The sequence below is a fragment of the Magnolia sinica genome, chromosome 6, assembly GCF_029962835.1.
Source record: "Magnolia sinica isolate HGM2019 chromosome 6, MsV1, whole genome shotgun sequence".
Lineage (NCBI taxonomy): Eukaryota > Viridiplantae > Streptophyta > Magnoliopsida > Magnoliales > Magnoliaceae > Magnolia > Magnolia sinica.
The window spans coordinates 18,519,431-18,542,140 of record NC_080578.1 but is presented as its reverse complement, the minus strand read 5'-3'; the positions used below and the strand labels follow the sequence as shown (position 1 = coordinate 18,542,140).

General features: G+C 39.3%; 1 protein-coding gene across 1 annotated transcript; it reads right to left on the bottom strand.

Annotated features, from left to right (window-relative positions):
- Positions 1-17,436: 17,436 nt before the first annotated feature.
- On the bottom strand, positions 17,437-22,054 carry LOC131249528 (cucumisin-like). Its single transcript, XM_058250334.1, has 10 exons — positions 21,959-22,054; positions 21,791-21,879; positions 21,141-21,238; positions 20,917-21,060; positions 20,633-20,735; positions 20,011-20,524; positions 19,451-19,773; positions 19,017-19,128; positions 18,693-18,906; positions 17,437-18,053 (listed from the first exon to the last, which is right to left on the bottom strand). Exons 1-10 carry the CDS (start codon positions 22,052-22,054, stop codon positions 17,437-17,439), a joined length of 2,310 nt encoding a protein of 769 aa, XP_058106317.1.
- Between the last annotated feature and the right edge of the window lie 656 nt (positions 22,055-22,710).

The following is a 22,710-nucleotide window of genomic DNA, read 5'->3' as shown; positions in this document are numbered from 1 at the left end:
GGATCAATGACTCCCATGAATGTTACATGCTCCTGAAATGACGTGATAAGGAGTCCTTTAGTAAGCGGATCTGCAATAATCTGCTTAGTGCCGATGAATTCCACGGACACTTGATGATTCTAAACCCTTTCCTTTACAACAAGGTACTTGATGTCGATATGTCTCGACCTTGACGAATGCTTGTTGTTACTAGAGAAGGAAATAGCAACCGAATTATCGTAAAATATTTCAATGGTTTCGGGATATGCTCCAATACCCCCAAACCTGAAAAGAAACTCTGTAACCATAGTGCCTGATTAGATGCCTCATGGCAGGCAATAAATTCAACTTTCATAATGGATGAGTGTGGTAGACTGTCATGCTTTTCCACAACATGACTCCTCCCACCATGATGAAGATGTATCATAAAGTAGACTTCTTAATATCAACGCACCTCCAATCAACTCCAACGATCAAATCTTACGTATGTGACTCAAGTCTTTCGTTCTCGAATATACCGTAATACTTTCTTTGAACTATCCAATGTTGCATTCTTGGATTAGATAGATATCTTTCCAACATTTCAATGACAAAGGCAATGTCCGAGTTCAGACTTGAGCATACATGATGCTCCCTACTACTGATGCGTACGGAAATTCTTTCATTTGATTCTTTTCTAAATCATTCTTTGGACACTGAAATAAACCAAATTTGTCGCCCTTCACAATATGCGACTTTCCTGAAACACAATTTTACATGTCATACCTTTCGAGTACCCTATTAATATAGGCCCTCTGTGACAGGCTAAGCAGTCCAAGTATTCTATCACGGCGAATCTCAATGCCGATAACATAAGAAGCTTCACCAAGGTCTTTCATTTCAAACCTTTGAGATAAGATTTTCTTGGTGTCGCTTAACATCCTGGTATCACTGCTAGCTAATAGAATGTCATCAACATACAAAATCATCATAACGAACTTACTCCCATTGGTTTTAATATAGATGCATTCATCTATAGTGTTTTCTACAAAGCCATATGAAGAAATTACTTTATGAAACTTAAGGTATCACTGTCGCGATGCCTGTTTCAACCCATAGATAGACTTCTTAAGTTTGTAAACCAAATGTTCTGAGCCAGTAGCTACAAACCTTTGGGCTGCAACATGTACACATTCTCATTCAGATCCCCATTGAGAAAAGTAGTCTTTATATCCATCTGATGTAACTCTAAATTCATATGAGCTACAAGAACCATTATGATCCTGAATGAGTCTTTCTTGGATACTGGTGAGAAAGTCTCCTTAAAGTCAATGCCCTCACATTGGTTAAAACCCTTGGCAACAAGTCTGGCTTAAGGATGTTGTTCACTCCCCAAGTATAGGGTTATGATGTAGTAATAAACTCGGTAAGACCGAGGTCGAATCCACAGGGACTGATACCTGTACGTTATCTGAAACCAAGTAGAACTAGAACTAGACTAAGATGTGATCTAAACCAAATAGAATTTAAGAAATAATTATGGAATAATTATCTAAAACTTTAAACAATCCAAGGAAGAAAACTAGGGATTCAGAGGATCCACTTGTAGAGATCAGGGAGATCTTATGCCTGCTTCAGAAATCATGAAAATTGACTAGACTTCCTTTGATATAGTTTTCAAGGGGTGAAAGGTATATGAATTAGAATGGATTCCATCACCAAACCATGCCCAAGAGACAAAGTCAACAACAGAATTAAACTAATTACCAACCAATCAGATGATTATGAAGGTTAGGAAGGGTACCGACATCCAACCATGCCCAGGAGACGATGGCGAACAACAGGGCTTCCTGATATCATAATCAAAATAAGGAAAAAGAAATACTCAAAGCCATTGCAGACCCATTGTAATTTCAGTCACAACAGACCATTAAAAACCAAAAGCATTCCCTTAATTAAAATAAAATAAACATCAGTTCAGTCTAAACAAAAGGCACATGCATAAATTTTCCCATCAGACTACAAGCTTCACCTCTTAGCCCTAGCTAAGAGGTTTAGCCGACCATGATTGGCTAAATCAAAAAATAAACAAAAAGAAGGAAAAGAAAAAAATAACTCAACTCCTTTTCTAACTCAACTCAATCTTGTTCACATCCAGCAGTCTCCCTGCCTTCGTGCTCCCTGTCTTCACCTTCCAATTTCCAGCCGTCCATCCTCCCTTCCCATTCTTCTCCCTGACGTCCAGCCAAGCTCTTCTCCCCACGGCCCCTTTTTGCTCACGTTCCCTGCTCGGGTTACTTGAGCATTAAATCCATGCTTTTAATACTCTTTTTCAATCAAAGCTCCTTATTACATCCTGCAACGAAAACACGATTAAATTATAATATTAGGCATTATCCTATATGTAAAATCAGGCAGTGGGTCTGATATGCAATATTCAACCCTCAACACAACCCCCAACCAGCATTTTGCTAGTCCCGAGCAAAGTATGCGAAAAATAAGTCGAGAATTATAGGACAATCTCTATGAATTCAAGTGATTTTTGAAAAGCAATCTAGATACGAAAATTCTAAGATGCATGATGTTGGGCATTACTTCCTCCCTGGAATCAAGTGCACAATAAATTTCATAATCAAGTTTAAAGTATTTATGCATTAATTAGAACAATTCTAAACAATGAGTACCATGAGTGTATAATGAAATCTCGGCTTATCATCATTAAGTTCACTTCTCTATTTCAGGATATCATTGGTAACCAATAAGAAGATTCATGATAACCAAAACTTGCCTCACAGATCATCTTTTCATTCCTTTAGCTTTTGATTTTTCCATTAAAAGTGACGCCAAGAAGGGGAATCAAATCCTCACCTACAGGGAGCAAACCTATGATGAAGATTGTACACCCAAATTTTTCACATATCATTCATAGGGAATCAAATCTACACCTATAGGGAGCAAACCTATGGCGTCGACCATTCGCCCAATCCTTTCAATTTCTCAGGTTGGTTCCTTTCAAGCTTAGTGAGTACCAAGTAAATCCTTCAATATCAAACTGAAACCTTAATGTGAAAGTGAGATGTGACATGTGAGATCATAACTCAATCAATGTTTACAACTTCTAATCAGAGATTAACACTTCCAACTTAACTGTGAAATCTAATATAATAAATAACTGAATCTAAGAGTCATAAATTACCAACATCACTCATCTTGTAATTCTAAATCCAAGATGGTTATCAAAATCACTTCGGATTCACAAAAATGTCAGAAAAATTTTTGAAATTTTCACAATTTCTGCTCAAGACCAAGAAAATGCTGATTAGGAAACCTAATCTCCCACCCCCAACCTAAAATCTACATTGTCCTCAATGTAAAAGAAATAAGCATGCAATGCACATAGGACAACAAAAATATAAGAGGAGTGATGGAAAGATAGTACCTGGACGAAAGAATTAAAAGGCTTTCCAAAGATATCTACGTAAGATCGGGTCAGCACAAGAGAGAAACCAACAGAAGTAAAATAAAAATAACAAAAATGAAATCCTACCTACACCACTTTCGCAGGTACTCTTGATTGCATTTAGCATATGCAACGAACCTAATATCACAAAGATATGGATGAAATGAAAACACAAATATCAGATTGATCTAAAACTTTTGTGGCCCCCATGAAATTTTCAATGGTAGATGTTCAATTCACACTCTTTCCGGTAGTGTGGTCCATTTGAGCTTTGGATATGCTTCATTTTTAACCCACAGTGATGTAAGTGTTTTATCCACATTGTCACTCCATTTATCCAGATCATTTTAGTGGTTGAGCCCAAAATTAAAGCATATCCAAAGCTCAAGTGGACCATACCACTGGAAACAGTGGGAATAATGATTTCCATCGTTGAAATCTTCCTATGGCCTACAGTGATTTTTATTTGTCATCCAACTTGTTCAATAGATCACAAATACATGGATGAAGGGAAAACTAAAATATCAACTTGATCTAAAACTTCAGTGGCCTCCCAAAATTTTTCAATGATAGACGTTCAGTTTATATTATTTCCTATGATGTGGTCCACTTCAAATTTTTATAGGCTTCAATTTTGAGCTTATATAATAAAATTATATGTTAAGATGGATAGATGGAATGGATAAAATGAATAAATCATGGTGGGCCCCACAGGATTTACTTAGTACGCTTGGGAACAAATTGGCTACTCCCCCGACACCGGCCAATGGCTAGTGGTCGGTGCTCTGTGGCCCTACCATGATGTATGTGTTTCATCCATGCCGTTCATATATTTTTACAGATAATTTTACAATATGAGACCAAAAATGAGATATATCCAAATCTCAAGTGGACCACATTACAGGAAACAGTGTTGAATGAGCGTCGACCATTAAAAACATTTTGGTAGCCATAAAAGTTTTGGATCAAGCTGATTTTTGTTTTTTCCCTTCATCTGGTCCTGTATGACCAAATCAATAGATTGGATGTCAAATAAATAGTACAGTGGGCCTTAGGAGGATTTTAATGGTGGATATCCAATCACTATTGTTCTCATGTGGTGTGGACCACTTGAGATTTATATCCCTCTAATTTTTGGCATAAAGCTCTAAAATGATCTTTAAAAATGGATGAACGGAATGGATGAAACACATACATCATGGTAGGGCCCACAGAGCACCGTCCATGGTCCCGCCCAAAATTAGGTGCGCGCTCAAAACAGAGCCGCGCCCAATCTCCCCCCATTTCTCACTTGCCACCCCCCCCCCCCCTTCTCTCTCTCTTTCACCCCTGCCCTCTGTCGTGCATCGCCCTCAAAACCCACCGCTCCATGTATTACATCTCATTCCTATCATGAATCTCCCTAAACCCTAGCGACCTCTCGATTCTCTAGTTTTTTCCGGTTCGATTCTTCAATTCTCCTTTTAAAAATGAGTAGTATGAAGGAAGAGGAGAGGAACGAGAAGATCATCATAGGTCTTATGAAACTGCCTCAAATCGGAGATGCATCAACTATAGTAGGGGTGTTTTTTCCCTGACCTTGGCTCGGATCTTGGGATGTTTATGACTTAATCATGCTTTTTTTAAACCTTCGTAGCTCTGATCTGGTCGAAATGTTAGGGTTTTAATTGTTGATTGTAGATCTGGTTTATGTGTTTTTATTTTTATTTTTTCAGCCAGAAGATTTAATTGTAAGAAGACTAGAAATAGAGAATATTTTCATGAGCACTGTGCCTTGTGTAATAATTAGGGTCTTTTGCATGGGAACTTCTTCTCTAGTTTTGTTGTAGGCAAGATAACCTTTCTACTAACCCAGAGGTTTAGGTTGATTTTACAAAATGGGATTGACTTTTTTTTTTTTTGGTATATATGCATTGGATTAATTGCAAAATAAGGTCATAAAGGTTTTCAAGTTTAAGATTCAGATGTTGATCTATTAGAGCAATCGGTGAAACAAAATCATAAGTGATTTACCATCCATTGATTACAGGCAATAGGCAATTTTTAGATATATCACAAGTTCACGTGACACAATCTGGTGACTCTTAAAGCAGTAACCCATGACAATTTCCAGATTAGTACAACTCTTAGAGCAGTTACCCGTGACATGTTTGACAAAATGCCAGTCTCGTACCTAGATGCTTATCTAATTGAGAAGTTTGGGCTATGTATGATGACATGATCTGTCAAAACCCATGATGTCTCTTACCTTTTTTCAGTCTGTAAATGTCATTCCTAGAGCATACTGCTCCACTTCTTAGTAGAATGATAATGTTCATTATTTACATTGCAGGAAGGAAATGAGCGCATATTATTTGGAGCATGCTACAGTTAATCATATCCAAAAACACTTTGAAATTTTGAAGAAGAACCTCACTTCTTAGTTTCATTGGGCATTGCAATTCCTGCGTATGTTTTGGAAGAACCATCAGGTTGGTCATCTTCATGATTGCAATTGTTTGATTTTCTAATGTTTCTCTTCATATTTTCTAGCTGAGGGAGTGTGCATTTTCTAGTAGAGGGAATGTCCACGCACACCTGGTAAAGTGCTCAACTCATTAACTGATTACTCCAGTAGATTATAAATGTATAAATTTCGCTATATAGTTGACTTGGAAATATTGATCAATCAAATGTTGTACATAAAAGATTTAACAACTCTGCAGATGGAAAATCTTTCTTTATCATATTTTCAATTTTTTCTATCATATTCATTTTTGAATTTTATTTTGGAAAGGATTGGTTACATTGGCACCGTGAGGCAGAAATGTAAATAACATCTATCAATTTTCCTTTTTTCCCCAAATTCATGAGAGAAGTGTATTACTCCATATAAGCAATTTAAATTATATTACATGTTTCAGGAACCTTTTTTTTTTTTTTTTTTTGCGGATTCAATTATTTAAATATCATATTGGTTAGGCCTGGGCTTTCTCTGGCTTGAATTTTGAACTGCTTGGGTTGGGTCTGATAGGCAAGGGCTATTCAAAATTTTGATTTTCCTTGGTCAATTTGGGCCCATTGATAGTCCCATCCATCCCTAGTTCTCAATTTTTATATGTGAGTTTTGTCTGTGGTTTTTGTATTTGATATCATTAGCATGTTGTGTCCGATTGTGGACAAGAAATTCTTAATATTTGGAATATGAGGCTCATTCATGGATAGTTAAAATGAGACTTACAAGAACCACTAATTCAAGTGGGAGAGTTTTGGACATAGGGATGCCTACGTGGTAACCCTTTCTCAACCTCCTTTTGGATTTCATTATTTTCTTTTATCCTTTTTTAGGAGTCACAGATTTCAGGGAATCTCATCGACTGGTCAAAAGAATAGTACTTTAGCTACATGGCGTGGTCCAAACATGGTTCACAAGAGTTAGAAGGGTCGGTTGTAAGGAGCTCATCCTCCACCTTTAAATCGAGTGAGTCAGGTGAGGGGAGTGACTCATTATGACCGACCACTTTGTGTACATCTTGATCATTGACCTGGAACAACCTTGAGATAGATTCCAGGGGAACTGTGGCTGCACATTTAGGATCGCCGTCCCAATATTCATCATATTCTAGTTCAGTGCAGTGCACATTTGGGATGGGATCGCCTTCCTCACATTCTATTCCTAAGTTTGGTTGAGGTTTGAATAAACTAACCTTTACCTCATCATTGAAATCCTGTGTGTCATGTAAGGAAGGTGTGTCATCATCATTATATTCGAAAGACACCCATGTATCTCCACCATTCTTTTGAACAGTCATTGAGATCGACTCATTGGGGAATTGAACCACATGCTCATTAATGGAATTCAACTCCTCATTCCAAATTTCAGATTTCTTCAAAAGCGAGTGAGGATCATTTTCCTCACATTGTATTTCTGGATTGGATTGTAGTTGGGATGAGTGAGCTTCCTCTATCCTATCGAGGCGCGAATTGAGTGCTTCCATTGCTTTTCTAATTTCAGCAAGACACTCCATGTTATGTTGAAATGAATCCTCTTGGATCGTTTTTGGTTGGTTCTCAAAGGTAGGGTATCCAAGAGAATAATCATTACAATATGTTGTTGGTTCATCTTCCCAGTTTTGATGGTTCCACTGGTTATAGTCATATTGATCATACATGGGAGAACATGATGGTTGATAATAATCCTCATTCCCATAATTGTGATCGTATACAGACCTATTAACCGATGGAACATAACGTTCTAGTCGGTTCTCAATGTCTGTTCTCGATGGAGAAAAATCTTGAGGTATACGTTGAATTCCACAACCCTCAGGCATTCCCCAATATCTCTTATCCATCTCGGCATATGCACGTACCCACGCTTCCATGGTAGAACCCTAACTCTGAGTCTAATCCTAAGAAAAATAGAAGAAAAGATCCTACAGAAGTATGGAAAGTAAGAGGAGGAGAAGTTAGAAAGAAGGTACCAAATGAGAAGTTCCTATGTTAAGATCCTGTAAAAGAAAACAATAGAAAGTTAGTTTCTAAAAAGGAAAGTTCCCTAAACCTAGAAGCTAAGTTAGTTTCTAAAAAGAAGACCTAGAATTAGAAAGTTTCTAAAATAGAAAATCTAAGCCTAAATATAAAATAAATGAAAGCTGAGTTAGTTTCTAAAATTAGAAAGAATTTCTAAAAAAGGAAATAACTAACCTAGTTTCTAAAAACAAGAGATGAAAGTTTCTAAAAATAAACTAGTTCCTAAAAATAGAAAAATACTAGAAAATAGAAAATTTCCAAAACTCAAACCCTAATTCTAAAAATAGAAAAAGTAGAGGAATTAGAAAGGGATTACCAGTTTAGAAGTTATTTCAGGATCCTACAAAATAGGAAAACAGGTTAGCTTCTAAAAATAAAATAAAATAAAAACCTTTAACCTAAAGTTAGTAAAATCCTAATCCTAACCTAATTCTAAAACTAATTAATTTCAGAAAAACGTAACCGTCAGTCCCCGGCAACGGCGCCAAAAACTTGTTCACTCCCCAAGTATAGGGTTGTGATGTAGTAATAAACTCGGTAAGACCGAGGTCGAATCCACAGGGACTGATACCTGTACGTTATCTGAAACCAAGTAGAAATAGAAATAGACTAAGATGTGATCTAAACCAAGTAGAATTTCAGAAATAATTGTGGAATAATTATCTAAAACTTTAAACAATCCAAGGAAGAAAACTAGGGATTCAGAGGATCCACTTGTAGAGATCAGGGAGATCTTATGCCTGCTTCAGAAATCATGGAAATTGACTAGACTTCCTTTGATATAGTTTTCAAGGGGTGAAAGGTATATGAATTAGAATGGATTCCATCACCAAACCATGCCCAGGAGACAAAGTCAACAACAGAATTAAACTAATTACCAACCAATCAGATGATTATACAGGTTAGGAAGGATATCGCCATCCAACCATGCTCAGGAGATGATGGCGAACAACAGGGCTTCCTGACGTTATAATCAAAAATAAGGAAAAAGAAATACTCAAAGCCATTGCAGACCCATTATAATTTCGGTCACAACAGACCATTAAAAACCAAAAGTATTCACTTAATTAAAATAAAATAAACATCAGTTCAGTCTAAACAAAAGGCACACGCATAAATTTTCCAATCAGACTACAAGCTTCACCTCTTAGCCCTAACTAAGAGGTTTAGCCGACCATGATTGGCTAAATAAAAAAATAAACAAAAAGAATGGGAAAAAAAAGAAAAGACAAACAAAACAAATAACTCAACTCAATCTTGTTCACATCCAGCCGTCTCCCTGCCTTCGTGCTCCGTCTTCACCTTCCAATTTCCAGCCATCCGTCCTTCCTTTCCCATTCTCTCCCTGACGTCCAGCCAAGCTCTTCTCCCCACAGTCCCTTGGAGTCCATTCCTTGCTCTGGTGACTTTGGAGCATTAAATCCATGCTTTTAATACTCTTTTTCAATCAAAGCTCCTTATTACATCCTGCAACAAAAACACGATTAAATTATAATATTAGGCATTATCGGGTTAAAACCTTTGGCAACAAGTCTGGCTTTATATCTTTCGACATTACCCTTGGAGTCCCTCTTGGTTTTAAATATCTATTTACAACCAATCGGCCTTATTCCAGTAGGTAACACTACAAGATCCCATACTTTATTGTCCCTCATGGATTTCAACTAATTTTTCATTGCATCAAACCAACGAGAATGATTAGCACTTTGTTTGACTTGTGTAAAGGATTCAGGATCCTTTTCCACCCTTATGTCAAAGTCGTGCTCCTTTAAGTATACGATGTAATCATCTCAATTTACAGGCCTTTTCTCTCTTTCAGATCTTCTCAATGGTTCAGCTTATTAGGTTTGATCTTGATTTTCCTCATCAGTGGTTTGCATATAAGGTTCTACGTGGTGTTCTGCAGTGACTGCAGGATCATCTGTATTATTAATATCCACGTGATTTGAAGTCGCTATAACTGGAGTTACAGCCCTTTGTTCCTCAAATAGAAAAATTTTAATGTTCATGCTCTCACTATTTTCAGTGTCCTCAATGAATCTGTCATTCTCGGTCTCAACAATCTTAATGGAGTGGGAAGGACAGGTAGAATTGATAGCCTTTTGATCTTTCTAGATTTTCAATAAAGAAACAACTTATAGTTCTAGGATTAAGCTTCTTTTTATGCGGGTTATAAATTTTGCCTCAAGAACAACCACAAACATGTAGATATTGGAGACTTAATTTTCTCCCATTCCACAACTCAAAAGGAGTTTTGCTTCCTGCTTTTTGTTGGGAACCCTGTTTAGTATATGAACTGCAGTTTTGATCGCATCACCCCACGGAGATTCTGGCAATGTCGAATTGTTGACCATACTTCGCACCATATTCATAAGGGTGCAATTACGTCTCTCAGCAACTCCTCTGCTCTGGGGTACCAGGCATAGTGTATTGAGCAATAATGTCACAATCCTATAGGTATTTAGCGAATGGCCCTAAATTGCATCCTGATTTGTCATATATGCCATAGTATTCACCACCACAGTCAGATCTAACAACTTTAATTCTCTTATCAAGTTGATTTTCAACCTCGGCCTTATAGATTTTAAAAGCATCCAGGGCATCTGATTTCTTACTGATAAGGTATAGGTACCCAAAGCGAGAGTAGTCATCTATAAAGGTAATGAAATATTTGTGGCCACTCCATGAGGCTGTAGGGAATGGTCCACAGATATCTGTATGTATAACCTCTAATAGATCTACACTCCTGGTTGCACTTTTCTTTCTCATTCTAGTCTGTTTCCCTTTTATGCAATCAATGCATACTTTATAATCAGAGAAGTCTAGAGAATGCAAAATTCATTCTTGCACAAGCCTATCTAATCTCTCACGAGATATATGACATAGCCGCCTGTGCCACAACATGGAGGAATTCTCATAGTCTAATCTTCACTTGGATCCCACTACATTTCCATACAAGGTATTAATATTATAGACGTGAGAAGCAATCAAGTCTAACTAGTATAAGTTGTTTACTAAAGAGCCGGTTTCAACTTTAATCGAATTAAAGTAAATATTAAAACTTTTATTTCCAAAGTGGAACGAATATCCTAACTTATCCAAACAGGAAATTGAAACTAAATTGCGCCTTATAGACGGCACACAGAATGTATTTACTAAATTCAAAAAATGACCAGACTTCAACTTAAGCCTATAGACTCTTATTGCCTCCACGTCAACTTTGACACTATTGCCTACGTATACTGAGCACTCTGCATCAGTTAGTGGCCTGGTCTGTAGTAATTCCTCCATAGAAGTGTATATGTGAATAATAGTTCTTGAATCTATCCACCAGGAATCTGTTGACACATCGGTCAAATTAGATTCAAAACAGACAAGAACAGAATGATTACCTTTCTTTATGAGCCAATCCTTAAAACCTTCGCAGTCTTTCTTTAGATGACCCGTCTTTTTGCAAAAGAAGCACGGTTTGCCTCTAACCTGTTTGCGTTTAGATCCATTTCCAGATTGATTCTCATGGTTTTCAGATGGAGGACCAAGGAATCCTTTATTAGAACCTTGTTTCCTTTTCTTTTTACCTTTATTCCCTTGCCCATGCCCTTGTCCTGAAGTCACCATATTAACATTTTGAACTTTTACCATCTGCCTGATCCTGTCTTCTTCTTGGACGCACTGAGTGATGAGTTCATCCAATGTCCACATGTCCTTCAGAGTGTTATAGTTTACCAGGAACGTGCCGAATTGGGGAGGTAGGTTGTTCATGATCAAATGAACCAGTTGATCATCAGTGAGTACAAGCCCTAGAGCACGGATCTTAGAAACAACTTCGATCTGCTCTACAATGTATTCACGGATGTTGCATTTTCCATCGTAGGATGAGCGAGTCAATTTATTCAGAACAATGCCTACTTCAGATTTATCAGATTTCTTGAATCGTTTTCCCATTTCAGTCAGGAAAACTTTGGCCTTATCTGTTTTAGGCATGTCACCCTTCATCGATTCAGAAATTGAATACTTAATGACTTTCAGGCATGTATCATTTGATCTAAACCATGCAACCCATCGATTATATTCAGCTTCAGTGGCATTATCAGATGGCTTTGGCGGTTCTGGTGTTATCAGGGTAAGATCTAATTGAAGACAGTCCAGTACAACTTCAATGGCGTTCTTCCATTGAGTGTAATTAGATCCATTAAGGGTAGGGACTTGATTCTGGTTAGTTGGAATTGAGACTGAAATAAAAGAGATGCATTTATACTCACATTAGTTCATAATTTCACAAAGCAATTTAGTGAATATAAACAATTATCAGGCAAAGTTAATCAATTCAGTTGCTAAGGGAGGCATCAACTGAATCATCCAGGATGACGATGGGCCCAACCATCTCATCCTGGTGAGAATCTGTTACATCATTATCATTCCTCCTGTGGGTGGAAATAACAACATGTTAGTGATTATCCTAAACATGAAGCTAAGTGATGTTAGTCATATAAATCTGAAACACTCAACACCTGTGGGTGAGATGAGTCTTTCAAATTTACATTACCTACACCATTTACTCCACCCGTTCACGTGACAGCCGTACGATGATCATCTGTGTTTTCGTTACCGTACGTAGGAAAATGTGAACGCAACTGTATGCAATCCTTTTCATCCCAATGTTACAAGTCTGTACTTGTAGAATTTTCATCGATTGAGGTCACTGTGGTGGCTAACACAATCGAATCCAAAACTACAATATAGACTCCGGATTGTGATAATAATCCTGCCTCAATGAATTATACTTAAATTAGTTTGACACGGCCCACAAGATAATCAATATTGATCATTGGAAAATATAGGAACCTTAAAGTGAAACATGTGGATAATTTTCACATTATATAATCCAAATCCAATGGTCTATTAAAACCATTAAGGATGGGTAGTGGGCCTACAGTTGGGCCGTGTCAAAACTCCATATGATCAGGTCATCATGAATGAGTAAAACAGATCTAGCCCATATCGTTTTCATGATAGATAGGAAACATTAGCCTTTAACAACTAGATGTGTAGATCCATTCATGGGCATGTATAATTATGAATGGATCAGCCCATATATCGAATATTTATAAAGGCTATGATCGGTATTTATCTATCTAGAGAACAAGCCAGATCAACTTCTCATTATGAAGTGCACACATGGATCAGATGTGGGCCTGGATGAGATGTGAATTTAATGTGAAACACATAGTCCATATAAATGGGCCCAATCAACATCCATCCTAAAGTCTCCTGGTGGGCCCACTGGTGAGAAAAAGTAAAACTTGATCCATTGTCCTAGAGTATATGTAATGGTCCTATAACAGGTGTCAGGCCCAACACAAATATTAAGTGGATCCATAGACCGAAATGGGCCCTGGAACGAGTGTCAGGCCCGGTAGAAGAAAGAAATCTGATTTAACGAAATCGGGTCCAGTAGGCTGACCCGAATGGATATCAATCGGTTCTGCTTACCCGTAAGATTTTCTTCCACAGGGCTGCATGCCCAAGGCTCAAAAATCTCTCTGTAGGAGTGAGAGAGAAAGAGAGAGAGAAACCAAGCTCTCTAGCTGGTCTCCATGACGAGCGGAGGTAAGTCCGCCGCCATCTCTCCTGCCTAGATTGTCGGCAGTCCCGACGGGATCTGGTTGTGATGCTTCTAACGTCATCGGAAACTGCAGTTGCGGCCAGCGGCGATGGAGATGCGAGCATGACACGCTGGCAATGGTTTCCAAGGCAAAGAAGAAAGGTGGCTACGAGCTATCACCTTCGACTTCTAAATCGGAGGTCAATAATGGCTGCCGGCCTTGTCTAATGGTAGGCAAGGGTTCTTGATGAGGTGGATGTGGATTTTGAAGACCCTGATGGGATTGAAATCCCCAACTTCGTAGATTCTAGATTTGGATTTAGATCCTTAATTACATGGTTTGGGGATTTTGAATTCAAAATCCCTAATCGGATGTCTGTATTTAGGGGTTCGAATCTAAAATCTCAGATTTTAGAGCTATTAGAACTGAAATCCCCAATCTGGATTTAGGATACGAAATCCCTAATTAACGGATCGGGGATTCCGATTTGAAAATCCCTAATTTTCTGGATTTAAGGTTTTATTTAACTGAAATCCCCAATTCTGAATTTGGGATTCGAAATCCTGTTTCAGGATTTCGAAAATCCCTGATGTTGATCTGATATGGGATTCAAAATCCCTAATGTTGATCTGTTTCAGGAATTCAAAAAATTCCTGATCTAATCAAATATAGCTGGATTTGATCATCCATACCTATGCACAGATGGCTCTGATACCAACTGTGGGACTTAATCTATATGCGGAATAGGCCCACGGATCTGTCTGTGCATGGGACATGGCGATCAGGGGTCGGATAGCTTACCTAGTTGTGACGCCGCCATCAAAGCTGGATAAGAATACCAGAATACCGATAATTCCTGAAGAGCTTAGGATCTTCCTCTCCTTCACACCCTTTCTACAATACAATAGATGGGACTCGAATTTCTGTGTGGTGTAGGATCGGGACCCAGCTCTCTTTTTATAGAATTTGTGGAGAGAGAGTTTGAAACCTATCACAACTCTCTTTCCCACTCTCAATGGTGGGGTGCCATTTCAATCAGGAAGGCTCCCTCGGTGGTCTCTTATCTCCTCCCTGGGTGCCTTATGTGGGAGTTATGGAAAGCTAGGAATGTGGCTTGCTTCGAAGGCAAGTCCACCTCCTTACTGGCATTGATGGGGCGCATCAGCTGGTGGGGGAACTACTTGAATGCGGCAACAGACAACGACCAGGGGCTATTTTCACTTTCTATCGGTGCTCGCCCTCGGCGATATCCTCATCCTCCTTCTCGCCAGGTTTGGGAGGGGCGAAAAAGTCCAAGTTTGCTGAAGTGGTTAAATGGATCAAGCCTTACTGTAACTGAGTAAAAATGAACGTTGATGGTTCCTCAAAGAACAACCCAAGCACTGCAGGTGGTGGCGGTGTTTGTAGAGGAGACATGGGCCAATTTTTATTTGCCTTCTCGGCAAGATACGACCTAGGTTCTAATACATATGCGGAGCTCCGTGCGGTCTATGATGGTCTAGCCAGGTGCTTGTCTATTGGGTTCAAACAATTTATTATTGAATCTGACTCTCTACAAGTAGTGAAAGCTCTAAACGGGCTGAGCCGACTTGGCTGGAAATGGAGCTACTAGCTTAGGCGGATTAATCTCTTGAAGAAGAGAGGCAGTATCGAATTTGCGCATATACACAGGGAAGGGAATGCTCTTGCCGATGCCTTGACCCATTTAGGGAGCGATTCCCAACTCTCGTCCCTTTCTGTTTCACTCTCGGAGCTTCCTCCACATATCCAAAGACTTCTTTTTCTTGATAAATTGGGGCTAGGGGCGATTAGAGAGGTTAATAGTGGCTGGGTTTTGTTGGTCTTTTCTTTGTTGATATGATAGGCTTCCCCGAATCTTTTCTACTGGTGATCCCCGAATTCAGGCCTTTTGTAATCCTTTTACACATCAATGAAATCAAGTGTTTATAAAAAACAAAAAAAAAGAGTCATGAGTAAACTTAATTGGGTACCCAAATTCTGGGGCACGACAAGCTAGGTGTGACAATGCTGATATAATTTTTTTTCTTTGTTAGAGAATCTAATGTTATACACATTACATGAGGCATGCCTGTACTAGATCCATACGGTTTATCTAGCAAACCCCACCAAAGAGGTTCATGGTTTAAAAGTAAACCCAGTCAAACTATCTTATTAGAATAGCTTAAAAACACACAAACAAAAGAAAAAAAGGCATCGACTTGTTGGCTTTGATTGACCAGCAATGGGCTCTCCAACCACAAAATAAGGTATAGGCCTCTTATATTTTATATTTAAAAATACAAAACATATATAAAGAAGGGATCTGCTAGCGCCCAACCTTCTAGGGACGTTGGTAACATCCCAAAGCCTTTTGAATAACATTTGGGCCACTCAATCGTCAATTTGATCCATCCATTCCCACTTTCACGGGAACGTTAGCAGCATATCCAAAGTTTTTCAGGTCATATGTGGGATGCCCACTCAACAATCTGATGGTTCATTCAATAGTAATATTAAGAGCAACACATGGAGCAAGAATATTCTGTCCATTGGATAATCCTAACCCTATAAATGAGATCAATTTGTTGCAACTATTTCTTTTAAAAAAAAATTATATCACTACAAGAAAGAGGGTTTTTAGCGACGAAACTTTTAGCTACGAAAGTGTAAGCAATAAAAGTGGGATCTATTGGATTGATGGCTCATGATGATGATTGGACCTACTCTGCTTATTTGCTCAATCTTTATAGGCCATTTTCCATGCTATTAATTAAATGCTTAGGATCAGCCAATTGGCATAATTTTTGCACCAAGGCTTGTCTAGCTATATAAAAGAAAGGATAGTCCAAATTGATGATTGGACAGCCCATGTGTAACTCAAAAACTTTGAGAGCCATTTTTAAGCTTGGAATGAAAGTGGGGATATTAGCAAAACCCAATAAATAATACGTGACATGTTGTAGTTTGAGTTGAATATATATATATATATATATATATATATATATATATATATATATATATATATATATATATATAGAAGGTTGACATCATCGGAAGTTCTCATGAGGTTGAGTGATGTGGGCTCCACTGTATGACAAATATCTTCACATGGTTTTAGATGATAAGTCCCACCTGAGTTCCATATATGGCTGATTTCTTGGATATCTCATGACATAAAGGGGACCATTAAATGCACAGTGTTGATGAACGACACACATAACGGGGCCACACAACACGACCTCATGGGAAGTTCCCATGAGGTCGACCTCACAGTACCATTTCAGGTTTTTAAACATTTAACTGGTACTCTCATAGGAGAAGTTTGTCAATTGAGCGTGGACAAATTTTGTTTTCAGCATCTATTGGAAGCAGTAGAATTCCTCTCATCCGACGCTTAGGATTGTCCAGATTATGGAGCCAAAATGTCGATGTTGGGTACCTTGAAATGCGCGCGGGGCAATACTCCCACTGATCTCAGTCACTGAATTCAGATTGATGTCCATTTTTGTTTCTGCCATCCATACAACATCCACCAATTGAATGATTACATCATCTGACATGTGTCATTGTCAGCTTGTGCTCAATCCACAATTGGGCCCACAATTTGACGGCCTAGATTGATGTGAATCTCTTTCAGTTGTATAGTCCATAAGTCATCACTATCTATGAATTATAGATAAACACAGACACTATGGTAGCTAATAGTATCGTTCCATTTAAAAGTACCAAAAAGAAGAAGAAGAAGAAGAAGAAGAAGAGGAAAATATAGTACTTCCATTCTTTGTATGGCAATTTTCTTCTCTTGATTGTCTTCTTTTATTCACCATTGCATAAAACAAGGACGACAGAGATTGCGCCAACAATGACAGTTAAACCATGCATGATTAGGAAGAACTAATACCTTCAAAGGATTCCATTCACTGGGGGTCCATCCAGATCAAGTAGCCCTTTGATCGGACGGTTTCTCGTTACTCCAAGTGGGCTTCCCGTTGAAAGTACGGTGTACACTGCAAGTGGGCTTCTCACAACGTGGACCCCATCCCTCCACTCGATCGAAGCTGAAATTATCGCTTGTTGAGAAATGACCCCACCATGAACCTCTACTTTGAAGGATTTCTTCTCACCAACGGCTGAAAACGAAAGGGTCCAGGGTTTGACGGTGATATTGAGGGAGGAAGGTGCTTGGACAATGGCATGGTAGGTTGAGTTTGAAGAGCCCACATTGGTTACTGTCCTAGGGAAATAGCCAATGATGGGTTGGCCATCTTGGATGGAGAGTGCAAAGGAGGGGTAGTTGAGATCCCAAGCTTTCCCAGTTGTATTGGTGGTGCAATTGCTTCTATCTTGTGTAACGAGTCTCAATACGCTACTGTTGTAACCTTGTTTGCATAGGAAGTTGATGTAGTCTTGCTCTGTTGCATCATACACTAGGCCAGGATCTACGGCCTTCGCTGGATTGATGTGGCCGGAGCCGTAGGCAAATTCTGCATCTTCGTTGTTTCTGGGATCCATGACATGAGCTGCATTGCAAGAAAATAGGATTTCTCTTATATGGTAATCCATCGTAAGGAATGGTGCCCTTTCTTCTATCCAGCTATACTACAGGTGGGGCCCACCTTTTTCAACAATCTAAGCCATTGGCAGAGATTTTCGTAGGGCCCAAAATCTTCCTTATTAGATGATCGTAGCATCAGATGAGGACTGAATCCAGCTGGTGTTCCTCTATTCAACAGTGGCCTAGTCTTAAAATAAATAAAAACCAGTGGCCTAGTCGGATGGGAGGATCTTCCAGTGGCGGAGATTTTTGGGTGATCTCCTATATATCCATCATGGGTTCACCATATGAATGACTTGGATCGACAGGATGTGGGCCGCACACATATATAAATGGTTGATGGAACATAATACAGATCATTTAAATCTAGCTTATCAGATGGTCACAGCCATCAGATGAGAACTGACTGCAAGTAGTGATCCTCATTTAACAGCAGCCTAATCAGATGGAGATGATCTTCCAATGGCAGAGATATTTTGGGTGACTTCCATTCATCATGGGTCATCATATGAATTATTTGGATCCCCTGGTTGGGGACCCCAGTCGTAAATGGTGGATGGAAATTAATACATTGCCTTTAACTAATTCTCCATCTATAGCTTACCAGTGGTCATGAGAGCAGATTTGATTGCAGCTGGTGACCAATTTGGATGGATGGATTTGAGGTAGGCCGCTGCACCCCCAGCATGAGGGCAAGACATAGATGTTCCCGAGATTATGTTGTAAGCAACTTGCCTCTTATCTAGAAGTGAGAAGGAAGGTGGCGCAGCAACAGACCAAGCAGCAAGGATATTGACACCAGGGGCTGTAAGATCCGGCTGCGGATTTACAAAACAGATGATTAAGAGGTTTTCTTTTCATGACTCATAGAAAACAAGGTAAAAAGAACATGTTGTAAGGATTTAGATATCGATAAGAATAGGACTACCTTGAGGATGTCGGGAGTGATTAGGTTAGGTCCTCTTGAAGAGAAGGAGACGACTCGGGGCGCTGAAGTATCATTCATAGCCTCCGCAGTGAGAATGGTTGCCGTCGGATTACTGTAAAATATTCACTATATATCATTCCTGGGTTACTCTTTCACGGTATATTTGGATTTACCATCAAATTGACTTGCGATAATTAGTACAAGGAAGAGAGAAACCAAATTGCAACCACCTTCCTTAGCATGAATGTTATGTGCTCTTCAGCCAATTGCAATTTGGTCATTTTCTCATCTGAACTAGATTTTCGCAATTCAATTTGCTTGTGCATCTAAATACAGCCTTTAAGTTATTAACATAAGGAAAGGCATTGGTATCACATTGGCATAAAACAATCAAATTAGAAGGAACTGTTTGGGTACACAGCACTGTGACGGACTTGGAAGATCGAATGTAATCCATTATCTTGGCACTGCTCTCTCTATCAATGCGGGTGGCTGGGAGTATGTAAGAGAATGAGTAATCGGCGTAGCCGTCACTGGGCATTATGGCGCCGACACTGTTGGCCACGTAGGGCCCTGAACCATCCCATAGGTAATCGCAAAGTACAATCTTTCCTTGTGCCTTGTTGGAATCCAAATAGTCAGAGTAGCATGCTCCTGCATAATCTCCTCGAATTCGTGATGATACGTTTGGAGCATCTCCGGCATATATCAAGGGAAAATCTGTTTCGTTGAGCGTAAATGCATTGATTGAATTTCCCTTAAGTTGAGAAGAAAGGAAGAAAGGAAATGTATTAGGAAGGTCCCAAGAATGGAGTGCTTGGATGCACTATTGAACTGAATTGCAATAACCAGTTGGATTAAGTGGAACAAATTTGTTACTATTATGTCATTCCCACTCAAAATTGAACTAGCAATTGCAATGCAATTCAATAGAACATCCAAACGCATCCAAAATCTAATTAAGCACTAAAAGAATTTCTCATGAGAAACTTACTATAATTATATCTCCATTTCCAAGCGCTATTTGGGTCACGAATTTCCTGTCGATGCTGCTGGCGGCCACTGTCAAAGTCCAAGGAGCAACATTGACGACACTCCGACTATAAGGACCGCTATTTCCTGCAGAGTTAGCAGTGAGAATCCCTTTCTTCATTGCATGGAAAGCTCCAATCCCAATGGGGTCCAAGAAATATGGGATTGGCTCGCCAGGGCCAATGGAGATCGTCAAAACATCGACGCCATCCGCAATAGCATCATCGAAAGCGGCCATCAGGTCCGAAACATAGCATGTTGAGGTCCAACATACTTTGTAAATGGCAATTCTTGCATTAGGAACTGCTCCTCTTGCGATGCCTTCCGCTAGCCCATAGAAGCTCGCCCCTGCCACTTCTCTGCCTGCAGCGGTTGAAGCGGTGTGGGTGCCATGTCCCTGTGCATCCCTTGGAGAATGAAAATCTTTGGAAAGATAGAAGTCTCCGGCATTATAGTATCGGGCACCTATAAGCTTGCTGTAAATCATATGATTCCAATGAAATCATCAGCTGCTCGGATAATCCAAAAACCAGTTCAATTGAAACTTCAAAGCAAGAGATAGACTCAAAGTGATAGAAGAGTACTTGTTACAAGTGAAGTTATTTTCATTTTGGCATCTGCCTTTCCATTTCACTGGAGGAGGAGGAAATCCTTCATCGCTGAAGCTCTCTGACTCTGGCCAAACACCTGTGGAAATCACAAACAAACGTGAAACATTTGAAAATTTCACCATTTTATGCAAATCAGAAACTAAGTAGAGAAACATATTTGAAGAACATCGAAGGTGCAGATTACAATTCATGAACACTTGGGTGAGTTTTGTAGTCGACCGAAGGCAAAGCGGTTTGAGCAGAACAGATATATTTACCTGTATCTATTACTCCGATGATGACGTCGCTTTCATTAGATGAACGTAAGGTTTGATTTTGAGTGAAGCCCATGAAATCCCACGATCTTGTTGTATGAAGCTTAAATGCGGTGTTTGGAAACACGGAAACCACCTGGTCCATCTCTGATAACACAGATTAACCGAATTAAACATGTGCCTCAACATTCTCTCCCCCAAAATACAGCTCTCTTCTTTTCACTTACCTGAGAAACTCTCGACTTCTTCTGGTGACAGCTTAGCGGCAAATCCATTGAAACTCCTTCCATAGCTATAAACAAGCGACTCTTTGGCAGCAGCGCTACTGCCATATATGGGAAGGAACATGGAACTTCTTAGAAATAGAAACAGTAAAAAGTTCTAATGATTATGCTAGCAGCAGCAGCAGCAGTTGTCATAGTGAGAGCCCTGGTAAGGCTACTCTAGAGAGCGAGATTCTGTACTGAATCCTACTATCCTTGCTTGTGCTGCATGCATGAGATCCAGGCCCTTCATAGGTGGCCCCCACGTGGCGAAGATGTACTTGTTGGGATATCAAACCCATTGGATTCTACCTAAAGTATGGTGATTGTAGAAAAACTGCAAAACTTGTGTAAACATTCTTTCTTCAGTAGAAAGTAGTGTTTATAACATCAAGTTACCTCCATCAGTACTGGTGATTTTTATTTTATTTTTTTTTTATTTTATATATACTTTTATTAGTATTATTATTATTTTTTAAATGTCAACTTCTTTTGTGCAAGTGTAGCCTACAACATCCAAAGTGTGGTCCACCTCATGAACTGCCCGGATCTCACATACATGCATGTGCCATATTAGCACGTTCACTTCTCATATCGGCGGTAGTATTAGTAACCTTCCAAGAACATCTTCTAGCATGGTCTGGTGCAGCGACGCAGCAGATACACCATTTTCAGGAAGCTCGCCCATATACACGACATGTATCTACAAACATTCCGTGCTAATTAGAGAATTTTACAGTTGTTAAGAAGAAAAATGTAAGGAAATGGAGTGCATTAACAACCTTTCGATCAGCATCATATTCTTGGGAATGGCAGCAGAGTAGAAAGGGTGCAAGAATAAGAAAGTAGGCCAGTGAAGATGGCCAATTCTTCGCCATTTTAGAGGTCTCTCTTGAGTTGCTAGTTGCAATGGTATGGGTTAAATGACTTTTGAAAAGTATATTTATATATGAAGACTTCAAGTTGGGATGTCCGTTGCATCGCAGGCCCAAAGACAACAACATCACTTGGCAACTTCCGTCATCTTTGGTTGACATTTTAGTAGACAACATCGCCATTGTCATTGCAGGCATACAGATTCTACACAGAATATCAGGCCGACTCGGGTCCATCCGGCCCAATACATGGTATATTGGGGTGATTGATCCATCCCAGCCATCAGTTTCATTGAATCGATTTATATTTGAAAGCAGATGTATATGTGGATGAGTTTGTAATTGTGACTGTAGTGTAATTTTTAACTAGCTGCCAGATGTCCAACGGGGCGAGACCGACTAAATGAACAGCATGGATCCACTCCCTGGGATTGTAATCCTCCGCAACACCGTATTTTATGTGGGACATCCACTCCATCCATTAGGTGTGACTAAGGATTGTTTTGACGTTGGTGGATACCTAAGTGTGGGGCCATCATGATGAATGTGGATTACATCCACGCTGTCCATCTGTTTGTACAGTTCATTTGAGGGCATGATGCTTTGAAACAGATCAAAATTGTACGTGGACCACACCACCAGAAATGGTGGTGATTGAA